At 45.0% G+C, this 16,999-nt stretch overlaps 1 protein-coding gene and 1 long non-coding RNA gene across 13 annotated transcripts in view; one reads left to right on the top strand and one right to left on the bottom strand.

The window, feature by feature from the left end:
- LOC117311639 (uncharacterized) overlaps positions 1-16,999 on the top strand; it is a 132,562-nt gene that overhangs the window by 98,390 nt on the left and 17,173 nt on the right. For 5 of the 7 annotated variants that reach the window (XR_012330486.1, XR_012330487.1, XR_012330488.1 and 2 more), the window contains one exon: positions 14,248-15,263. The exons of 1 other annotated variant lie outside the window; for it this stretch is intronic. This is a non-coding gene — a long non-coding RNA (uncharacterized lncRNA). The remainder of the gene's footprint in view (positions 1-14,247; positions 15,264-16,999) is intronic. One more of the 7 variants, XR_012330484.1, reaches the window with a different exon arrangement.
- Positions 8,548-16,999, bottom strand: part of ABLIM3 (actin binding LIM protein family member 3) — a 178,959-nt gene continuing 170,507 nt past the window's right edge. For 5 of the 6 annotated variants that reach the window (XM_073801864.1, XM_073801865.1, XM_073801862.1 and 2 more), the window contains 2 exons: positions 15,403-15,483; positions 8,548-10,644 (listed from right to left, as the gene is read on the bottom strand). In XM_073801864.1, coding sequence (XP_073657965.1) covers positions 10,531-10,644; positions 15,403-15,483 — 195 coding nt within the window. In that variant the 3' untranslated portion in view covers positions 8,548-10,530. Of the gene's footprint in view, positions 10,645-15,402; positions 15,484-16,021; positions 16,030-16,730; positions 16,792-16,999 lie in introns of all 6 variants that reach the window. The other variant, XM_033853388.2, reaches the window with a different exon arrangement.

The raw sequence follows: 16,999 nt of genomic DNA, 5'->3' as shown, positions 1-16,999 counted from the left end.
CCCTCACTTTCAATCTGTGTATGTCTTCTGCCCTAAAGTGAGTCTCTTGTGGGCAGCACATTGTAGCGTATTGTTTTTTTTATCCAATCTGCCACTCTATGTTTTTTGACTGGAGCAGTTAGTCCATTGACATTTAAAGTAATTGTTTCATTTATTTATTTTTTAACATCTTTATTGGAGTATACTTGCTTTACAATGGTGTGTTAGTTTCTGCTTTATAACAAAGTGAATCAGCTATACATATACATATGTTCCATATCTCCTCCCTCTTGCGTCTCCCTCCCACCCTCCCTATCCCACCCCTCTAGGTGGTCACAAAGCACTGAGCTGATCTCCCTGTGCTATGCGGCTGCTTCCCACTAGCTATCTATTTTACATTTGGTAGTATATATATATGCATGCCACTCTCTCACTTCGTCCCAGCTTACCTTTCCCCCTCCCTGTGTCCTCAAGTCCAATCTCTACGTCTGCATCTTTATTCCTGTCATGCCCCTAGGTTCTTCATAACCTTTTTTTTTTTTTTTTTAGATTCCATATATATGTGTTAGCATATGGTATTTCTTTTTCTCTTTCTGACTTACTTCACTCTGTATGACAGACTCTAGGTCTATCTGCCTCATTACAAATAGCTCAATTTTGTTTCTTTTTATGGCTGAGTAATATTCCATTGTATATATGTGCCACATCTTCTTTATCCATTCATCCGATGATGGGCACTTAGGTTGTTTCCATCTCCTGGCTATTGTAAATGGAGCTGCAATGAACATTTTGGTACATGACTCTTTTTGAATTTTGGTTTTCTCAGGGTATATGCCCAGCAGTGGGATTGCTGGGTCGTATGGTAGTTCTATTTTTATTTTTTTAAGGAACCTCCATACTATTCTCCATAGTGGCTGTATCAATTTACATTCCCACCAACAGTGCAAGAGGGTTCCCTTTTCTCCACATCCTCTCCAGCATATATAGTTTGTAGATTTTTTGATGATGGCCATTCTGAGTGGTGTGAGGTGATACCTCATTGTAGTTTTGATTTGAATTTCTCTAATGACTAGTGATGTTGAGCATTCTTTCATGTGTTTGTTGGCAATCTGTATTTCTTCTTTGGAGAAATGTCTGTTTAGGTCTTCTGCCCATTTTTGGATTGGATTGTTTGTTTTTTTGATATTGAGCTGCATGAACTGCTTGTAAATTTTGGAGATCAGTCCTTTGTCAGTTGCTTCATTTGCAAATATTTTCTCCCATTCTGAGGGTTGTCTTTTGGTCTTGTTTATGGTTTCCTTTGCTGGGCAAAAGCTTTTAAGTTTCATTAGGTGCCATTTGTTTATTTTTGTTTTTATTTCCATTACTCTAGGAGGTGGGTCAAAAAGGATCTTGCTGTGATTTATGTCATAGAGTGTTCTGCGTATGTTTTCCTCTAAGAGTTTTATAGTTTTATAGTGTCTGGCCTTACATTTAGGTCTTTAATCCATTTTGAGTTTATTTTTGTGTATGGTGTTAGGGAGTGTTCTAATTTCATTCTTTTATATGTAGCTGTCCAGTTTTCCCAGCACCACTTATTGAAGAGGCTGTCTTTTCTTCATTGTATATTCTTGCCTCCTTTATCAAAAATAAGGTGACCATATGTGTGTGGGTTTACCTCTGGGCTTTCTATCCTGTTCCCTTGATCTATGTTTCTGTTTTTGTGCCAGTACCATACTGTCTTGATTACTGTAGCTTTGTAGTATAGTCTGAAGTCTGGGAGCCTGATTCCTCCAGCTGCGTTTTTCTTTCTCAAGAGTGCTTTGGCTATTCGGGGTCTTTAGTGTTTCCATACAAATTGTGAAATTTTTTGTTCTAGTTCTGTGAAAAATGCCATTGGTAGTTTGATAGGGATTGCACTGAATCTGTAGATTGCTTTGGGTAGTATAGTCATTTTCACAATATTGATTCTTCCAATCCAAGAACATGGTATATCTCTCCATCTGTTCATATTGTCTTTAATTTCTTTCATCAGTGTCTTATAGTTTTCTGCATACAGGTTTTTTGTCTCCCTAGGTAGATTTATTCCTAGGTATTTTATTCTTTTTGTTGCAATGGTAAATGGGAGTGTTTCCTTAATTTCCCTTTCAGATTTTTCATCATTAGTGTATAGGAATTCAAGAGATTTCTGTGCGTTAATTTTGTATCCTGCTACTTTACCAAATTCATTGATTAGCTCTAGTAGTTTTCTGGTAGTGTCTTTAGGATTCTCTTTGTATAGTATCATGTCATCTGCAAACAGTGACAGCTCTACTTCTTCTTTTCCAACTTGGATTCCTTTTATTTCTTTTTGTTCTCTGATTGCTTGGCTAAAACGTCCAAAACTATGTTGAATATTAGTGGTGAGAGTGGGCAACCTTGTCTTGTTCCTGATCTTAGTGGAAATGGTTTCAGTTTTTCACCATTGAGAACGGTGTTGGCTGTGGGTTTGTCATATATGGCCTTTATTATGTTGAGGTAAGTTCGCTCTATGCCTACTTTCTGGAGGGTTTTTATCATAAATGGGTGTTGAATTTTGTCGAAAGCTTTTTCTGCATCTATCGAGATGATCATACGGTGTTTCTCCTTCGATTTGTTAATATGGTGTATCACATTGATTGATTTGCATATATTGAAGAATCCTTCCTGGGATAAACCCTACTTGATCATGGTGTATGATCCGTTTAATGTGCTGTTGGATTCTGTTTGCTTGTATTTTGTTGAGGATTTTTGCATCTATGTTCATCAGCGATATTGGCCTGTAGTTTTCTTTCTTTGTGACATCCTTGTCTGGTTTTGGTATCAGGGTGATGGTAGCCTCATAGAATGAGTTTGGGAGTGTTCCTTCCTCTGCTATATTTTGGAAGAGTTTGCGAAGGATAGGAGTTGGCTCTTCTCTAAATGTTTGATAGAATTCGCCTGTGAAGCCATCTGGTCCTGGGCATTTGTTTGTTGGAATATTTTTAATCACAATCTCAATTTCAGTGCTTGTGACTGGTCTGTTTATATTTTCTATGTCTTCCTGGTTCAGTCTCAGAAGGTTGTGCTTTTCTAAGAATGTGTCCGTTTCTTCCAGGTTGTCCATTTTATTGGCATATGGTTGCTTGTAGTAATCTCTCATGATCCTTTGTATTTCTGCAGTGTCAGTTGTTACTTCTCCTTTTTCATTTCTAATTCTGTTGATTTGAGTCTTCTCCCTTTTTTTCTTGATAAGTCTGGCTAATGGTTTATCAATTTTGTTTATCTTCTCAAAGAACCAACTTTTAGTTTTATTGATCTTTGCTATTGTGTCCTTTATTTCGTTTTCATTTATTTCTGATCTGATCTTTATGATTTCTTTCCTTCTCCTAACTTTGGGGTTTTTTTGTTCTTGTTTCTCTAATTGCTTTAGGTGTCAGGTTAGTTTGTTTACTTGAGATATTTCTTGTTTCTTGAGGTAGGATTGTAGTGGTATAAACTTCCATCTTAGAACTTCTTTTGCTGCATCCCATAGGTTTTGGGTCATTTTGTTTTCATTGTCATTTGTCTCTAGGTTTTTTTTTTTTTTTTGGCGGTACGTGGGCCTCTCACTGCTGTGGCCTCTCCCGTTGCAGAGCACAGGCTCCAGACGCACAGGCTCAGCGGCCATGGCTCACGGGCCCAGCCGCTCCGCGGCATGTGGGATCTTCCCAGACCAGGGCATGAACCTGTGTCCCCTGCATCGGCAGGCGGACTCGCAATCATTGCGCCACCAGGGAAGCCCTCTAGGTATTTTTTGATTTCCTCTTTGATTTCTTCTGTGATCTCTTGGTTATTAAGTAGTGTATTGTTTAGCCTCCATGTGTTTGTATTTTTTACAGATTTTTTCCTGTAATTGATATCTAGTCTGATAGCGTTGTGGTCAGAAAAGATACTTGATACGATTTGAATATTCTTAAATTTACCAAGGCTTGCTTTGTGACCCAAGATATGATCTATCCTGGAGAATGTTCCATGAGCACTTGAGAAGAAAGTGTATTCTGTTGTTTTGGATGGAATGTCCTATAAATATCAATTAAGTTCATCTTCTTTAATGTATCATTTAAAGCTTGTGTTTCCTTGTTTATTTTCATTTTGGATGATCTGTCCATTGGTGAAAGTGGGGTGTGAAGTCCCCTACTATGATTGTGTTACTGTTGATTACCCCTGTTATGGCTGTTAGCATTTGCCTTATGTGTTGAGGTGCTCCTATGTTGGGTGCATAAATATTAACAATTGTTATATCTTCTTCTTGGATTGATCCCTTGATCATTATGTAGTGTCCTTCTTCGTCTCTTGTAATAGTCTTCAAAGTCTTTTTTGTCTGATATGAGAATTTAAAGTAATTATTGATAAGTTTGTGTTTACTGCCATTTTAAACCTTGTTTTCCAGTTGATTTGGTAATTCTTTGTTCCTTTCTCCTTTTTTGTTTTTCCTTTTGTGGTTTGATGGTTTACTTTTGTACTATGCTTGAGTTCCTTTTGTTTTGGTTTTTGTGAATCTATTGTATGTTTTGGACTTGTGGTTACTCTGGTTTTCAAGTATGTTAACCCATACCTGTATCTACTTGCTTTAGACTAACAGTCATATAAGTTCAAACAGGTTCTAAAAGTTCTACCTCAGACTTCCCTGGTGGCACAGCGGTTAAGAATCCGCCTGCCAATGCAGGGGACGGGTTTGATCCCTGGTCTGGGGAGATCCCACATGCTGTGGAGCAACTAAGCCTGTGCGCCACAACTACTGAGCCTGTGCGCTAGAGCCCGCAAGCCACAACTACTGAGGCTCCATGCCACAACTACTTTCTGATCTTTTGTTGTTAGTGTATATAGGAGTGCAAGAGATTTCTGTGTATTAATTTTGTATCCTGCAACTTGACTGAATTCATTGATGACTACTCTAGCAGTTTTCTGGTAGCATCTTTAGGGTTTTCTAGGTATAGTATTATGTCATCTGGAAACAGTGATAGTTTTACTTCTTTTCCATTTTGGATTCATTTTATTTCTTTTTCTTCTCTGATTGCTGTGACTAGGACTTCCAAAACCATGTTGAATAAAAGTGGCGAGAGTGGATATCCTTGTCTTGTTCCTGATTTTAGAGGAAATGCTTTCAGTTTTTCACTGTTGAGGATGATGTTAGCTGTGGGTTTTATCATATATGGCCTTTATTACGATGAGGTAGGTTCCCTCTGTGACCACTTTCTGGAGAGTTTTTAATCATAAATGGGTGTTGAATTTTGTCAAAAGCTTTTTCTGCATCTTTTGAGATGATCGTATATTTTTAAAAATATTTATTTATTTACTTTATTCATTTTTGGCTGCATCAGGTCTTAGTTGCGGCACGCGGGATCTTCGTTGCAGCATGCGAGATCTTTCATTGCAACGCACGGGCTCTTCACTGAGGCGCTTCGGCTTCTCTCTAGTTGTGGCGTGTGAGTTTTCTGTTCTCTAGTTGTGGCGCATGGGTTCCAGAGCGTGTGGCTCTGCAGTTTGTGGCACGCAGGCTCTCTAGTTGAGGCGCACAGGCTCTCTAGTTGAGGCGCACAAGCTCAGTAGTTGTGGTGCGCAGGCTTAGTTGCCCTGAGGCATGTGGGATCCTAGTTCCCCACCCAGGGATCGAACCCGTGTCGCCTGCATCGTAAGGTGGATTCTTTACCACTGGACCACCAGGGAAGTCCCCCATATGGTTTTTTAAAAATATATATTTATTTATTTATTTTTGGGGGCTGTGTCAGGTCTTAGTTGCGGCACACAGGATCTTCATTGTGGCATGTGGGATCTTTTGTTGCGGCATGCGGGCTTCTGTCTAGTTGTGGCATGTGGGCTCTAGAGTGCATGGGCTCAGTAGTTGCAGCACATGGGCTCTCTGGTTGTGGCGCTTGGGCTCTAGAGTGTGCAGGCTTAGTTGCCCTGAAGCATGTGGGATCTTAGTTCCCCAACCAGGGATCAAACCCGTGTCCCCTGCATTGGGAGGCGGATTCTTAACCACTGGACCACCAGGGAAGTCCTGATCATATGGTTTTAAATTCTTCAGTTTGTTAATGTGGTGATCACACTGATTGATTTGCGTATATTGAAGAATATTTGCATGCCTGGGACATATCCCAGTTGATCATGGTGTATGATCCTTTTAACGTGTTGTTGGATTCGGTTTGCTAGTATCGTATTAATGATTTTTGCGTCTATGTTCATCAGTGATATTGGCCTGTGATTTTCTTTTTTTGTAGTATCTTTGTCTTATTCATTGATTTTAGCTTGGTTTTTATCTTGGCAATTCCGTTGTCTAGTTTTGATTGGTTCCTCTTCATAGTTTCTAGTTCCTTGTTACAGTGATCTGCGTTTCTGTCGATAACCTTTCTTAATTCCTTTAGCATTTTTATTACCTCCTTTTTGAACTCGGTGTCTAGCAGACTAGAGAGATTTTACTGTTTGTTCTTTCAGGGGATTTCTGTTGTTCTTTCAGTTGGAGTAGCTCCTCTGCTTTTTCATTTTACTTAAACTTCTCTGTTTCTATGAATTTAGGAGAAACGCTTATCTACTGTGGTCTTGAAGGGCTGTTTTTTGTTTTGGTTTTTTTTGTCCACACTCTGTGGCATGTGGGATCCTAGTTCCCCAACCAGGGATTGAACCCACACCCCCTGCAGTGGAAGGGCAGAGTCTTAACCACTGGACTGCCAGGGAAGTCCCACTGAAGGGCTGTTTTTAATGTATGAGTGTTCCTGTGTAGACTGTGTGAATCCAGTAGTTTTGGTATGGAAGTCAGCCATGTCTTTCCTCAGAGTGGAAATTATCCCCTTGATGGGGGGTGTGATTGGTGTTGTGGTAACCTGAGTCTGCACTGGAAGTTGGGTGGGACCTCCTCTTTCCCCTGTGGCTGTCACAGCCCTGTCAGGGGTGGGGTCTGCTCCCCAGTTGTTGAAGTAGAAGCCCTGAGGGTTGGGTTTAGTAAGGCTGCATTGCCCTTAAGTGTGTGCTCTGTCCCCAAGGAGGTGAGTGCTGAAGCAAGTGAGGCCAAGTGGTCACAGAGAACCTTGTGCAGGCATCCCTGGTTTTGCCCAGAAGCAGCCCAAGGTTATGTCCCTTTCTCCATAGTGTTTGTCCGAGACCTAGTGTCAGGCAGGCACTGGGGGCCGGGGCATTGTGGCTGCAGGAATCAAGGTGGTTGTGCTGCCACTTGGCACCTGGGGTGCCTCTATGATAGGGCTCTCCCAGGGCTTGTCTGCCCCAGATATGACTGCAAGCTGTGGTGTGAAGTAGGTAGGACAGGAGTGTTCCTGCTGGGAAAGGAACCACTGCAAACTCCTCCCCAGCGGCTGTCGCAGGGGATTTGTGATTCTGTGATGGCTATGCCACCTGGTGTGCGCAGCAACATGGTCCATTGTTTCTGGACCTGTTCTTGGACCTGCCCCCGCTATGGGAGCCCTGATAATTGGATGATGTCAGCCCCACTCCTGACATGTGTGGACTCACAAAGTCCACCACCACTGGTGCTGCATCCCTCCGTGAGCACGCTGACAGTGGGGCTCTTATGGTAGACCCATGTCCTGCCCTGCGCATGCTGTAATTGGGGCTCCTATGGTGGACTGGGCCCCTGTGGCATGTGGTAACAGCGGTGGCCCAGACCACACTCCAGGCCCTTCTGGTTATCTCTGCACAGCTAGATTGAGTCCTCTCCCAGGGTCCCTCTCCTGAAGGCCGAGTTTCAGTGCCTAGCTGCTGTGCCTATTAGCAGGCCCGCCTTGACTGCATTTTGGGTTGAGAAGTGTGACGACGTGGCAGCCGTCAAGCGCTGGTCTCTCTCTGCCCTGATTGTTAGCAAGCCAGCACACACACACTCCTCATGAGCAGAGACCAGGCCCTTTCAGCTCCCTATCTGTCCCGGCGGACCTCCCAGCTGGCAACGGGGGTTCCCAGGGTGAGCGAACCTCTCTTCTTTCATAACTCCCTCCCAGAGGTACTGGTCCCTTCCTGATGCCTTTATTTTCTTTTTTGTCCTACCTGGTTACAAGGGGATCTTACTTGCAGCTTTGGTTGTATAAGAGATCTTCTGCTAGTTTTCAATCGGTTTTCTGTGAGAATTGTTCCACATTTAGATGTATTTTTGATGTGTGTTGGGGGGGGAGGTGAGTTCCATGTCCTTCTACTCTTGATCTCCCTCCTCTTGTTTGTCAAATAACTGCAACACTGAATCAGATGAGGTCAAATGCAGAGGCTGGGTGGTTTACTGACCATGAGTACTCTGACACTCACCATGCCTCCCCACCTCCAGGTTCACTACCTCTTGGAAGTCGCCAGCTCACCTGGGTCTTATTATTATTTTCTGATCATCAAACCTTATTTGTTATTGGAACATCCTCTTCCATCCTGCAGGACCCTGTGTTCTGCAGGAAACAATTTGGGTAATGCTTACCTGGTCAAACTTTATTACAGAAGGAGAAACTGAGGCCAAGGGAGGGCTGCTCTCTGACACTTTTATTTTGAAAAATGTGCATGGTTCAGTCTCTCCCCATGTCACTCATCTTCACTCACACTAGAAACAACAGAAGGACACAAGTCTGGGTTGAAATTATGTGCATTTATGGGAAAAAAATATCCAACAATAACAAAAGCCCTTCAATCTCGCCAAGTTCTCAACCAGTGATAATGAGGCAGTTTCAATGAATGTGTCTGGCTGGGGACATTTCCAAAGGGGTCAGGACAGTTGAAAGATATTGGCCAAAAAGAAAAGATGAAGAGAGGGCTGACATTTTAAATGAGAGCATATTAGACCTCCCTTATGGCCCCTCATCCTATGACCCTTTCAAGTTAGTCTCCTCCCAGTTTACAAAGATCCTTCCTGAACTCCGCTCAAATGCAGTCTCTTCCAGAAAGCTTTCCTTGGTCTGCACCAGCTGCATATGCCTTCTTAGTAATGTCACATTTTCTCGTGCTGTCTCCTATCACTTTCTGCCTCACATCCATCATGTTTGAGTACCTGCCTTACGGTACCCATTGTTAGTAGGCATGCCCCTGAAGTCGGGCCCCATGTTGCTCATCCCAGTATTTCCGTCTCCCTCCCCCATCCAGTGCTCAGTATACAGCAGGTGCTCAGTGAGGGCTTGTTGAGTTGAAGTCAGTTCTACATTTGCCACCACACATAACCTCTTGAGAGTGGTAACTGCCATCTCTACTTCTTCATTCTTCCTCCACGACCTCAGTGGTCTGACTCCAGCCATCTCCAGGAAGGAACAGACCCCACCAGATATCACCAACTCGTGGTTGCAGGTTTGGGGTGGGGAGAAGGTTAAGCTTTCACCCCTGTTCCAGAAGCCAAGGAGGCAGGAAAGGCAGCCACTGGGGAAATCAGTATGACCATGAGTGGTGTTGGCCAATGCTCCATTTTGGAATCTCATAAGTAGTCATTCTTCAAAAGTTTCCCCCATGAACCATGGCCAACTTTGCAATGCAAGCCGAGGACTGGTGGGGGTCTGGTTGGGTTGCTCTGCCAGCCCAGGGACCAGAAGACATAGGCTGGGAAACTTTCTATAGGACATGGCCTATATTACCTTTGGGCGGGGAGTGTTAGAGGTTGTCTGTCTAGTTGTTCGGTTGGAGCTGTGGTGGGAACATTAGCCCTGTGGTGAGTTGTCAGGCACATAGATTGTAGTAAGGCTGAAAAATACAAGCTTCAATAATGGGCCTCTCCTCCAAAGGGGGAAGGGTCAGGAGGTTCTGGGAGCAATGAGGGAGGGTCCCAAGAGGTCCTGCAGCTCCAGTGCTAACGGGTGCCCTGCTCTGTCTCCTGCTTCCAGCTCCCGCTCCCTCCCTCTGGTTCTCCACATAGGGGCCAGGCAGGGGGCTATTGGAAGTAATAGTGCAGGGAAGGGAAGTGCTTTTTCTTTTCCTACCATGAGGCGTAGATTTGGACTAGAGAGAGGTGAGGATCAAGGATAGGAGGAGGATTGAAGAGGAGAGGAGAGGCCAGGGCCCTATCCACTTGTTTACTTCTGTAACGAGTAGACATGAAACCCACATTTCTAGCTGCATCACCCCCAGACAGCATTGAGGTCCTAGTCGGGGTGATGAGAAAATTCTTCAGAGCTCTCAAAGGTGCTCAGTGACTTGGGGAGAATGCTGTGGATCCTCCCATGAGAGGGCCCCTCTGGGGCCAATAAGGTATGAAAACTGCAGCATCCTCCCTGGAGACTGGGGAAAAGAGCCGAGAAGCAGAGAGAAGAGAGACTCCTTCAGGCACCTCCTTTAGCAAAGAGAGTTGGACCTTAGGGGACTCAAGTCAGGAGAGATGTTTCAGTATAAAAAGGCTTCCCAGTAAAAGGATGGGAGTCCCCACGAATCCCTTCCCAAATCCCATTGCACTTAGAAAAGAGAAAGGAAGGAGCATAAAAATATCTTGAAGATGTGGGCTTGCCTGACGATACAGAAAAGCAAGTCTCATGGCAGGCAGTGTGTCCCATTACACGAGAGGATTATACCGAGCTTCAGTATAGAGACTTTACATATATCTTTATATAAATGCATATATATTTATAGAGCTTCTGCCTAGAACAGCCGGGCTTGCTTCTTCAGTTCATTCCTCTTCCAGAGGGCCAGCCGGTCAAACTCGGAGATGGTCATGCCGAAGACTTGGTAGAACTCTTCCTGGGACAGGTGGCGCTGCAAGGAGGTGGGAGGAGACAGAGGGAACAGCTTGAGGATGTGAGGTGCAGGCTGGGGGCAGGTGGAGGCAGGATTGGTTCCTGTACGTTTCCTCTGGGTACACTGTGCCTGGCAGTGTCTGACCCATGGAAGGTGTATGATGAATATCTGTTGAATGGATCAGTGTGTGAGTGGTTGTTTCCTGGGAGGGACCTCTGTAGCTGGTCTGGCTGGAAAGGCCTCCCCCGCCCAGGACTCAGGTGGGACTTCTGCTTCACCGAAGTGCCTCTCGATGCGTCCCAGTTGACCTCCCCTTTCTGCAGTCCCTGCTCCATGCATTGTGTCCAGGAGTGTGTATGGATTAATGTTATCGCTCTTTGCTTTGGAAGAAAAAGGAGGCATGCCCAAGATTTTAGGGCGTATTTCCTCTTACTAATTAGTTTACAAATGATCTGGAAGGTTGTTCCTTAGGCCAGTCAATGAAAAAAAGTTACTGTCCAGAGTTCTCCAACCCCCACTCCCTGAAATGTCCTTTCATCTCTTTCTTATTTGAAAACAAGTATGCCATATAATGAAACATTGTTCTGCATGCCTTGGCAGGTTTTTTAACCCCTTTCTGCCTGCCCTCTCTCCTGCCCCTTCCCATCAGCTTTGAAAGTTGATACATTATGCTAAGCTTTTAGAGTTAGAAATATATGGCACTTAAAATGTGGCAAAATGTGAAAAATTGGTACATTTAGGTGAAGGGTAGATGGATACTCATTTTACAATTCTTGCAGCTTTTCTGGAGGTCTGAAATTTTATTTTTCAAAATAAAATTTACAGTTATGTTTAAAGATAGAAATAGATGGCCATATATCCTTCCTGTAAACTTCCTGCATTCACTTGCTGTCGGTAGCAATTATATTAGCTAATTGAGTATTGAGGGAGATTGAATGAGAATCATGTATACAGCCACGTAACAATTAGACAATTCTCTGGCCTATTGTCCCTGTGAATTAATGTTTTCGCCACATTTCCAGAACTTTAGGTAAAAGTAACTTTGATACTTTTGTTAGATATCGTTGGCTGCCGATGACTCTGAGTTGATTTTTTAGTAGTTAATATTTAACACTACCACCAATTCCTTGTATTGCGTTTGTATTATGCTCAGTAGTTCATAAATGTACATTCACCCTCATTTTTCTCCTTTAATTCTTCTGACCTGATTTTCTTCTGAAAACCAGGAATTATTTCTACCCAACTGAAAGATGAGAAAAGCAAAAGTCAGAGAATTAAAATGACTTGCCCAAGAGGGAGGGAGGAGAGGAGACTAGGTAAATAGCAGAGCTGAGACCAAAGTCCAGGGCTTCTGATTCCAAATGCAGTGTACTCTCACTGCCCCTCTTGGTCAATCCCATTAAGAATTTCATAAATATGTCTTTCTTTTATGAAAAATTTCAAAAATACACAAAAGAGAGAAAATGCACACCCATACCCATCATCCAGATTCAAAGAGTTTTACCACATTTGCTTCATCTGTTTCCTTTGCTGAAGTGTCTTAAAGCAGACACTGTCTGTTCACTCCTACATACAGCGGTTTGCATCTCAAAACATACTGGCTATTTTCTTACATAACCACAACAGCATGGGCAAGGAAAAAATGACAGTAATTCCACAGAATTACCTAATACCTGTCTACAATAAAATTCCCCTAATTGTCTCAAAGTGTTTTTTTTATAGTTGGTTTGTTTGAATAAGGATTCAGACAGCATCCACACGTCACATTTGGTTGTTAGACTCCACCAGTCTAGACAATGCCCCTCTTCTTTTGTTCGTGCTATTGACTCGCCCAAATCTGTTTTACTTGCACTCGAGTGCTGAAAACTATGTGGATATGAGAGCATTCTCTGCTCCTTCCATAGTAAAGACTGAGGGGAACTGTCTCATTTGTTCTTTTTGTTGTTGTTGTTAGAGAGTGATGGTTACTACTGATTCTCTAGCTGGCTTTCTCCACTGTGTTTAAAAATCTTTTTTTTTTAAATAAGACTCAATTTAAAGGAATGGCAGACTAAATTACTCAAGTAAACACTGTAGGACACACTGAAGGAGTCTGAGGCTTTTCTTCTCTCCTCCTGTTAAGGGCCACGTGGAGCCTCCTTTCTCCTCTGAGTTCTCAGAGCACACAATGGCAGCCCTGTCCATTTGACATTCACCGCAGATTTTAAAGCATAAAGGTTAAGTGCATAGGCTTTACAGCCAGGCAGATAGGAGCGTGTGACCTTGGACATGGTAACCTCACTGAGCCTCAATGTCCTCTTCTGAGAGTGGCAGCATGCCAGTACCTACCTCACGGATATTGTGAGGGTGACTGAGATGATGCGGGTCACATGCTTGGCACAGTGGCTGGCACTCAATCACCGGCACTCTCATTAGTGCACTCTCATTAGTGCACTCTCATTAGTGCAGTGATCTCTTCATGTGTCTGTCACATAGCATGGCCTGGCCTTCATCTCCTCATCCTCTCTTCTGGGGTCACGTGGCCCCAGCCACACTCACCTCCTGCCGTCCTCCAACACACCAGACTCACTCCTGCATCATGGCCTTGTCAGCAGCTGTTCCCTTGGCCCAGAATGCTCTTCCTTCCTATATAAGCATGGCTAACTCCCTCACCTACTTGAAGTCTTTGCTCAGATGTCATGTTTTCAATGAGATCTACTCTGACCACCCTACTGAAAACTGCAACTCACCCCTCCAACTCCCAACCCCCCTCACTCTGTTCTCCTCTTACCCTTTCCCTCAGCCCGGTTACTTCCCAACATACTATATCCTATATTTATTACTTGTGTCATTTACTGTCTGTCTCCTCACATGAGAACGTCAGCCCCAAGAGGGCAGGGGTCCTTGTTTTGTTCACTGATATGTTGTAGGCACCTAGAACAGTACCTGGTGTATATAATAGTTACAATAAATATTTATTGAGTGAACAAGTATCTATACTCCGAGCTCCTTGAGGAGAGAGTCAGGGGTTTCCTTCTTCCGTGCCCTTCCTGAACTGCTGCAGACAGCTAGGACAGTGTCTCTAGCCCAGTGGTCTCAGCTCAGGCTATATATTAGACATCCCTGGGAGCCTCTGAAAAATACTGATGCCTGAGCTCCTTCCCCAGATTGTGATTTGATTGGACTCAGATGGGGCCCTGTATTGGTATTTAAAAAAAGCTCCCTAAGTGATTCTGATGCTTAGAGAAGGTTGCGTTTTCCTGGTCTGAGCTTCTGGGTGTCCTGGAGGATGTAGGAGAGCAGTTGGTCCTCCATTATGAACCAGGTTCGTGAACATTTCCACCCCTAAGTGCTGGCTCCAGTGAGCTGCCGTCGGAGCTGTCCCCTTCAGCACCGGCAGACACTCACTGCTAGACTGTGAAACGAAGCCCTTGTTATAAATGTGGGGAGAATCATCTGCTTCCTTCCCTGCTACCCCAGCATGCTAGAGCTGAAAGGACTCACAGAGCTTCCTGACCCACTCACATCTCCCTCCTGCAGCTCCAACCCTCTACTCTGGGCAAATTCATCAGCCGTCAGGTCAGGGGTGGTCCCAAGAAGTGCTGAGCCTCCTCTCTTACAAGCCTGCATTCAATTCCACAGACATCTCCTGACACCTCCCCTAGTCCAGGCAGAGGAAATGGATGGCTTGATGATCTGATGCAAAGGAGAAAGGAAGGTATTGGATCTGTGCTCTGGACGCAGGGCTGGGGAGGCTGGAGGAAGAGGTTAGCGACACATCCTGAAGAAGGCTTATGGGAGGCTTTGGGGCACAGGCATCACTAGAATGTGGCCCTGATGAGTGAGGAGGCTGGCAAGATGGAAAGGGTGTTCCAGGGAGAGGCACTGGGGTGAAAAGGGCAGCATGTGCTCCTGGAACTAATGTAACCAGGGACTGGGACTCCATGCCAAGTGGACTGGATGGCTTGAGAGCCCAGTGCCACGGTCAGGCCATGTCTGCACCTTATTTATGCTGTTCCCACTGCTCATGTTGCTCTCCTGCCTCTCCATCCATCTAAACCTGCCCATCTCCAAAAGTCCATCCAAATCCTTCCTCTTCCTGGAAGCCTGTATCACCCCACCCAGCTTTAGTGGTCTTCTCTGAGTAACAGCAATGAAACACTTATGAAGAATTTTCTACTCAGTACACTGCCAGATTCTGTGTGAAGGGCTCTATGTGTATTGTCTCATGTATGTCATTTGGCAACCTGAGGGAAGCATGACAGTCACCCCATTTTACAGAGGAGAAAACTACAGTTTGGAGAGGTTGTCATGTGGCCAAGCTGTCCAGTTGGGCATGGCAGCATCAGGGTTGGAACCTAGGGAGTCTTGCTTGAGACTTGCTTATATGTTTACCCTCTGCACAGAGCTGTCCCCCATCCTTCCCTGTCACAGGCACTGGTTTTCTATACAATCCTGTATAACACCAGTGCTGTGTTTCTTCTTATCGGACAGACTGCAGGCTCTTAGAGGGCAGGAACCAAATCTAGCTCTTCTCTTATGTCTGCAGAAGCATCAGCCCCACTTGGAGACATGCTGTAGCTGTGCACCACAGATGCTAACTGAATTGAGGAGGCTGCATAGAACAGCAGGGAACAGTCTTGGGCTAAGGAAACCAGGTTGGAATCTCTGCTTTTTTAACCAGCTGTGTGACCTTTACGCCATTCATTCTGCCTGCTCCTCCCAAGCTGGGTTAGACCAGGCAATTTCTGGAATCACTTCAAACCCAAAGGCGCCTGCTCAGTTTTCTACACATACCTCTAAACGCGTCCGATCCACATCCTTGGGCAGTCGGTTTCTCCCTCTTGTGGTCACCAGGAGCAGTTCATAAGGGTAGATCTAAGAAGAGAGGAGGGGGGATATTTGTAGGTTGGGTGAGGGTGGTGGGCTTGTCCCTTCAGACATATTTTGTGTCTGGCTGGGGCTCCCTCCTCTGTCCAGAAAGAGCCAGAGATTAAAGTCTGGAGGAAGGGCTGAGTATGTCCTTTTTCGGGCTTCCTGGCAGCCTCAAGGCACCTTCTCCCAAAAGGCAAGGCCCTGGAGTCCTTGAATACTGCCAGGGATGAGCTTGGTTGCATTTGGCCTTAATGTGAGCACAAGGGCTCCTGAGTGTAAATGTCTCATATCTGTGATTGGCAAGCCTCTAGAGAGTCTCCGAGGCCCGGGGGAACTGTCTGGTTTCAGGAGGCAAGAGATGTAGGGCAGGATTCAGGGAAACTGGGCCAAGGAGGCACTTGAAATGCTAGTCTTGAGAGGACCCTTGGGGTTATTTATCGATGTTCCCTTCCCTGCATAGACAGTGCTGTCATCTTCCTGCTGGTCCCCAGTGTAGCAACATGCAGGGTCCCGGAGACCCCCAGGGTCTGTGTATCTTTACCTTGTACTCTGTAGAGAGAAAAGAGACACACACAAAGTAGAAACCATCAGTCTTTGCTCTGCATCACTACACTGGCCTCTGTCATAGAGACACTGTCCTTATTGAATTCATCCCAAATCAAGGATGGTTTGAACACAATGGAGAAAGGGGTTGGCTGATCCAGAGATAGGTTTTTAGGGGGAAAATGACGTTTGAGATATTTAGAATAGAAGTAAGAAGAGTCTGGGACCATGAAGCACATGGGTGAGATCCTTCATCTTCTGGGGGGAACCCTCCAGGGTTTGATGTGGGCCTGCCTTCCTGCCTGAGCCTGCTTGTAGGAGCTGGAAGAGGCTGGTGGGAGAGCATCACTGGAAGAGAGCATGAGGCTCATGGAATTTTTTCTTGGAAGAATGTGCATTTGGCTCTGAGTATTTCCCTCCACCCGGGGCTGGCAGGCAACTCTAGCTCAGCAGTACTGGGAGAACAGCAAGCACTCTGTGATGGCTCTGGGAATCCAGATGGGACAGATGGCCTGGAGATCACCCAAGGCCAGGGACTTGAGAGGATGAGAGAAGAGCAGGGGAAAAGGGAGGGAATGGGAAGTGAAAGGGAACTCGGGGTTTGCACAGAGCCCAGCGTGGGACGAAAATCGTCTGTCAAACGGGCTATTATGAGCAGTGCATTATAATGAGGTCCCTGTGAAGTCCCAGGAGAGGCCGGCACTCACCTCGCATGCCCCAGTTGACAGCATTCATGCTGTCGTAATGGAATAGGTCTGCGCTGGGTGTCTGCAGGGGAGACAGAACCAGGGCTGGCCTGAGGCACGCTCACCTCTGCCTCCCTGAAGTACTCACCCATCTCCAGAAAATGCACTGGGGCTGGTGGGACACGGGGCCCTCTCAGAAGCCTCGGTCTCAAGGTGGAGTGATTTACTTCACTGCCATATGCCTAGTGCCTAGGCCTGGCACATAGTAGGCACTCAGTAAATATTCATTT

The sequence above is a fragment of the Tursiops truncatus genome, chromosome 3 (assembly GCF_011762595.2).
Source record: "Tursiops truncatus isolate mTurTru1 chromosome 3, mTurTru1.mat.Y, whole genome shotgun sequence".
Taxonomy (NCBI): domain Eukaryota; kingdom Metazoa; phylum Chordata; class Mammalia; order Artiodactyla; family Delphinidae; genus Tursiops; species Tursiops truncatus.
This window is presented reverse-complemented; position numbering and strand designations above follow the sequence as displayed.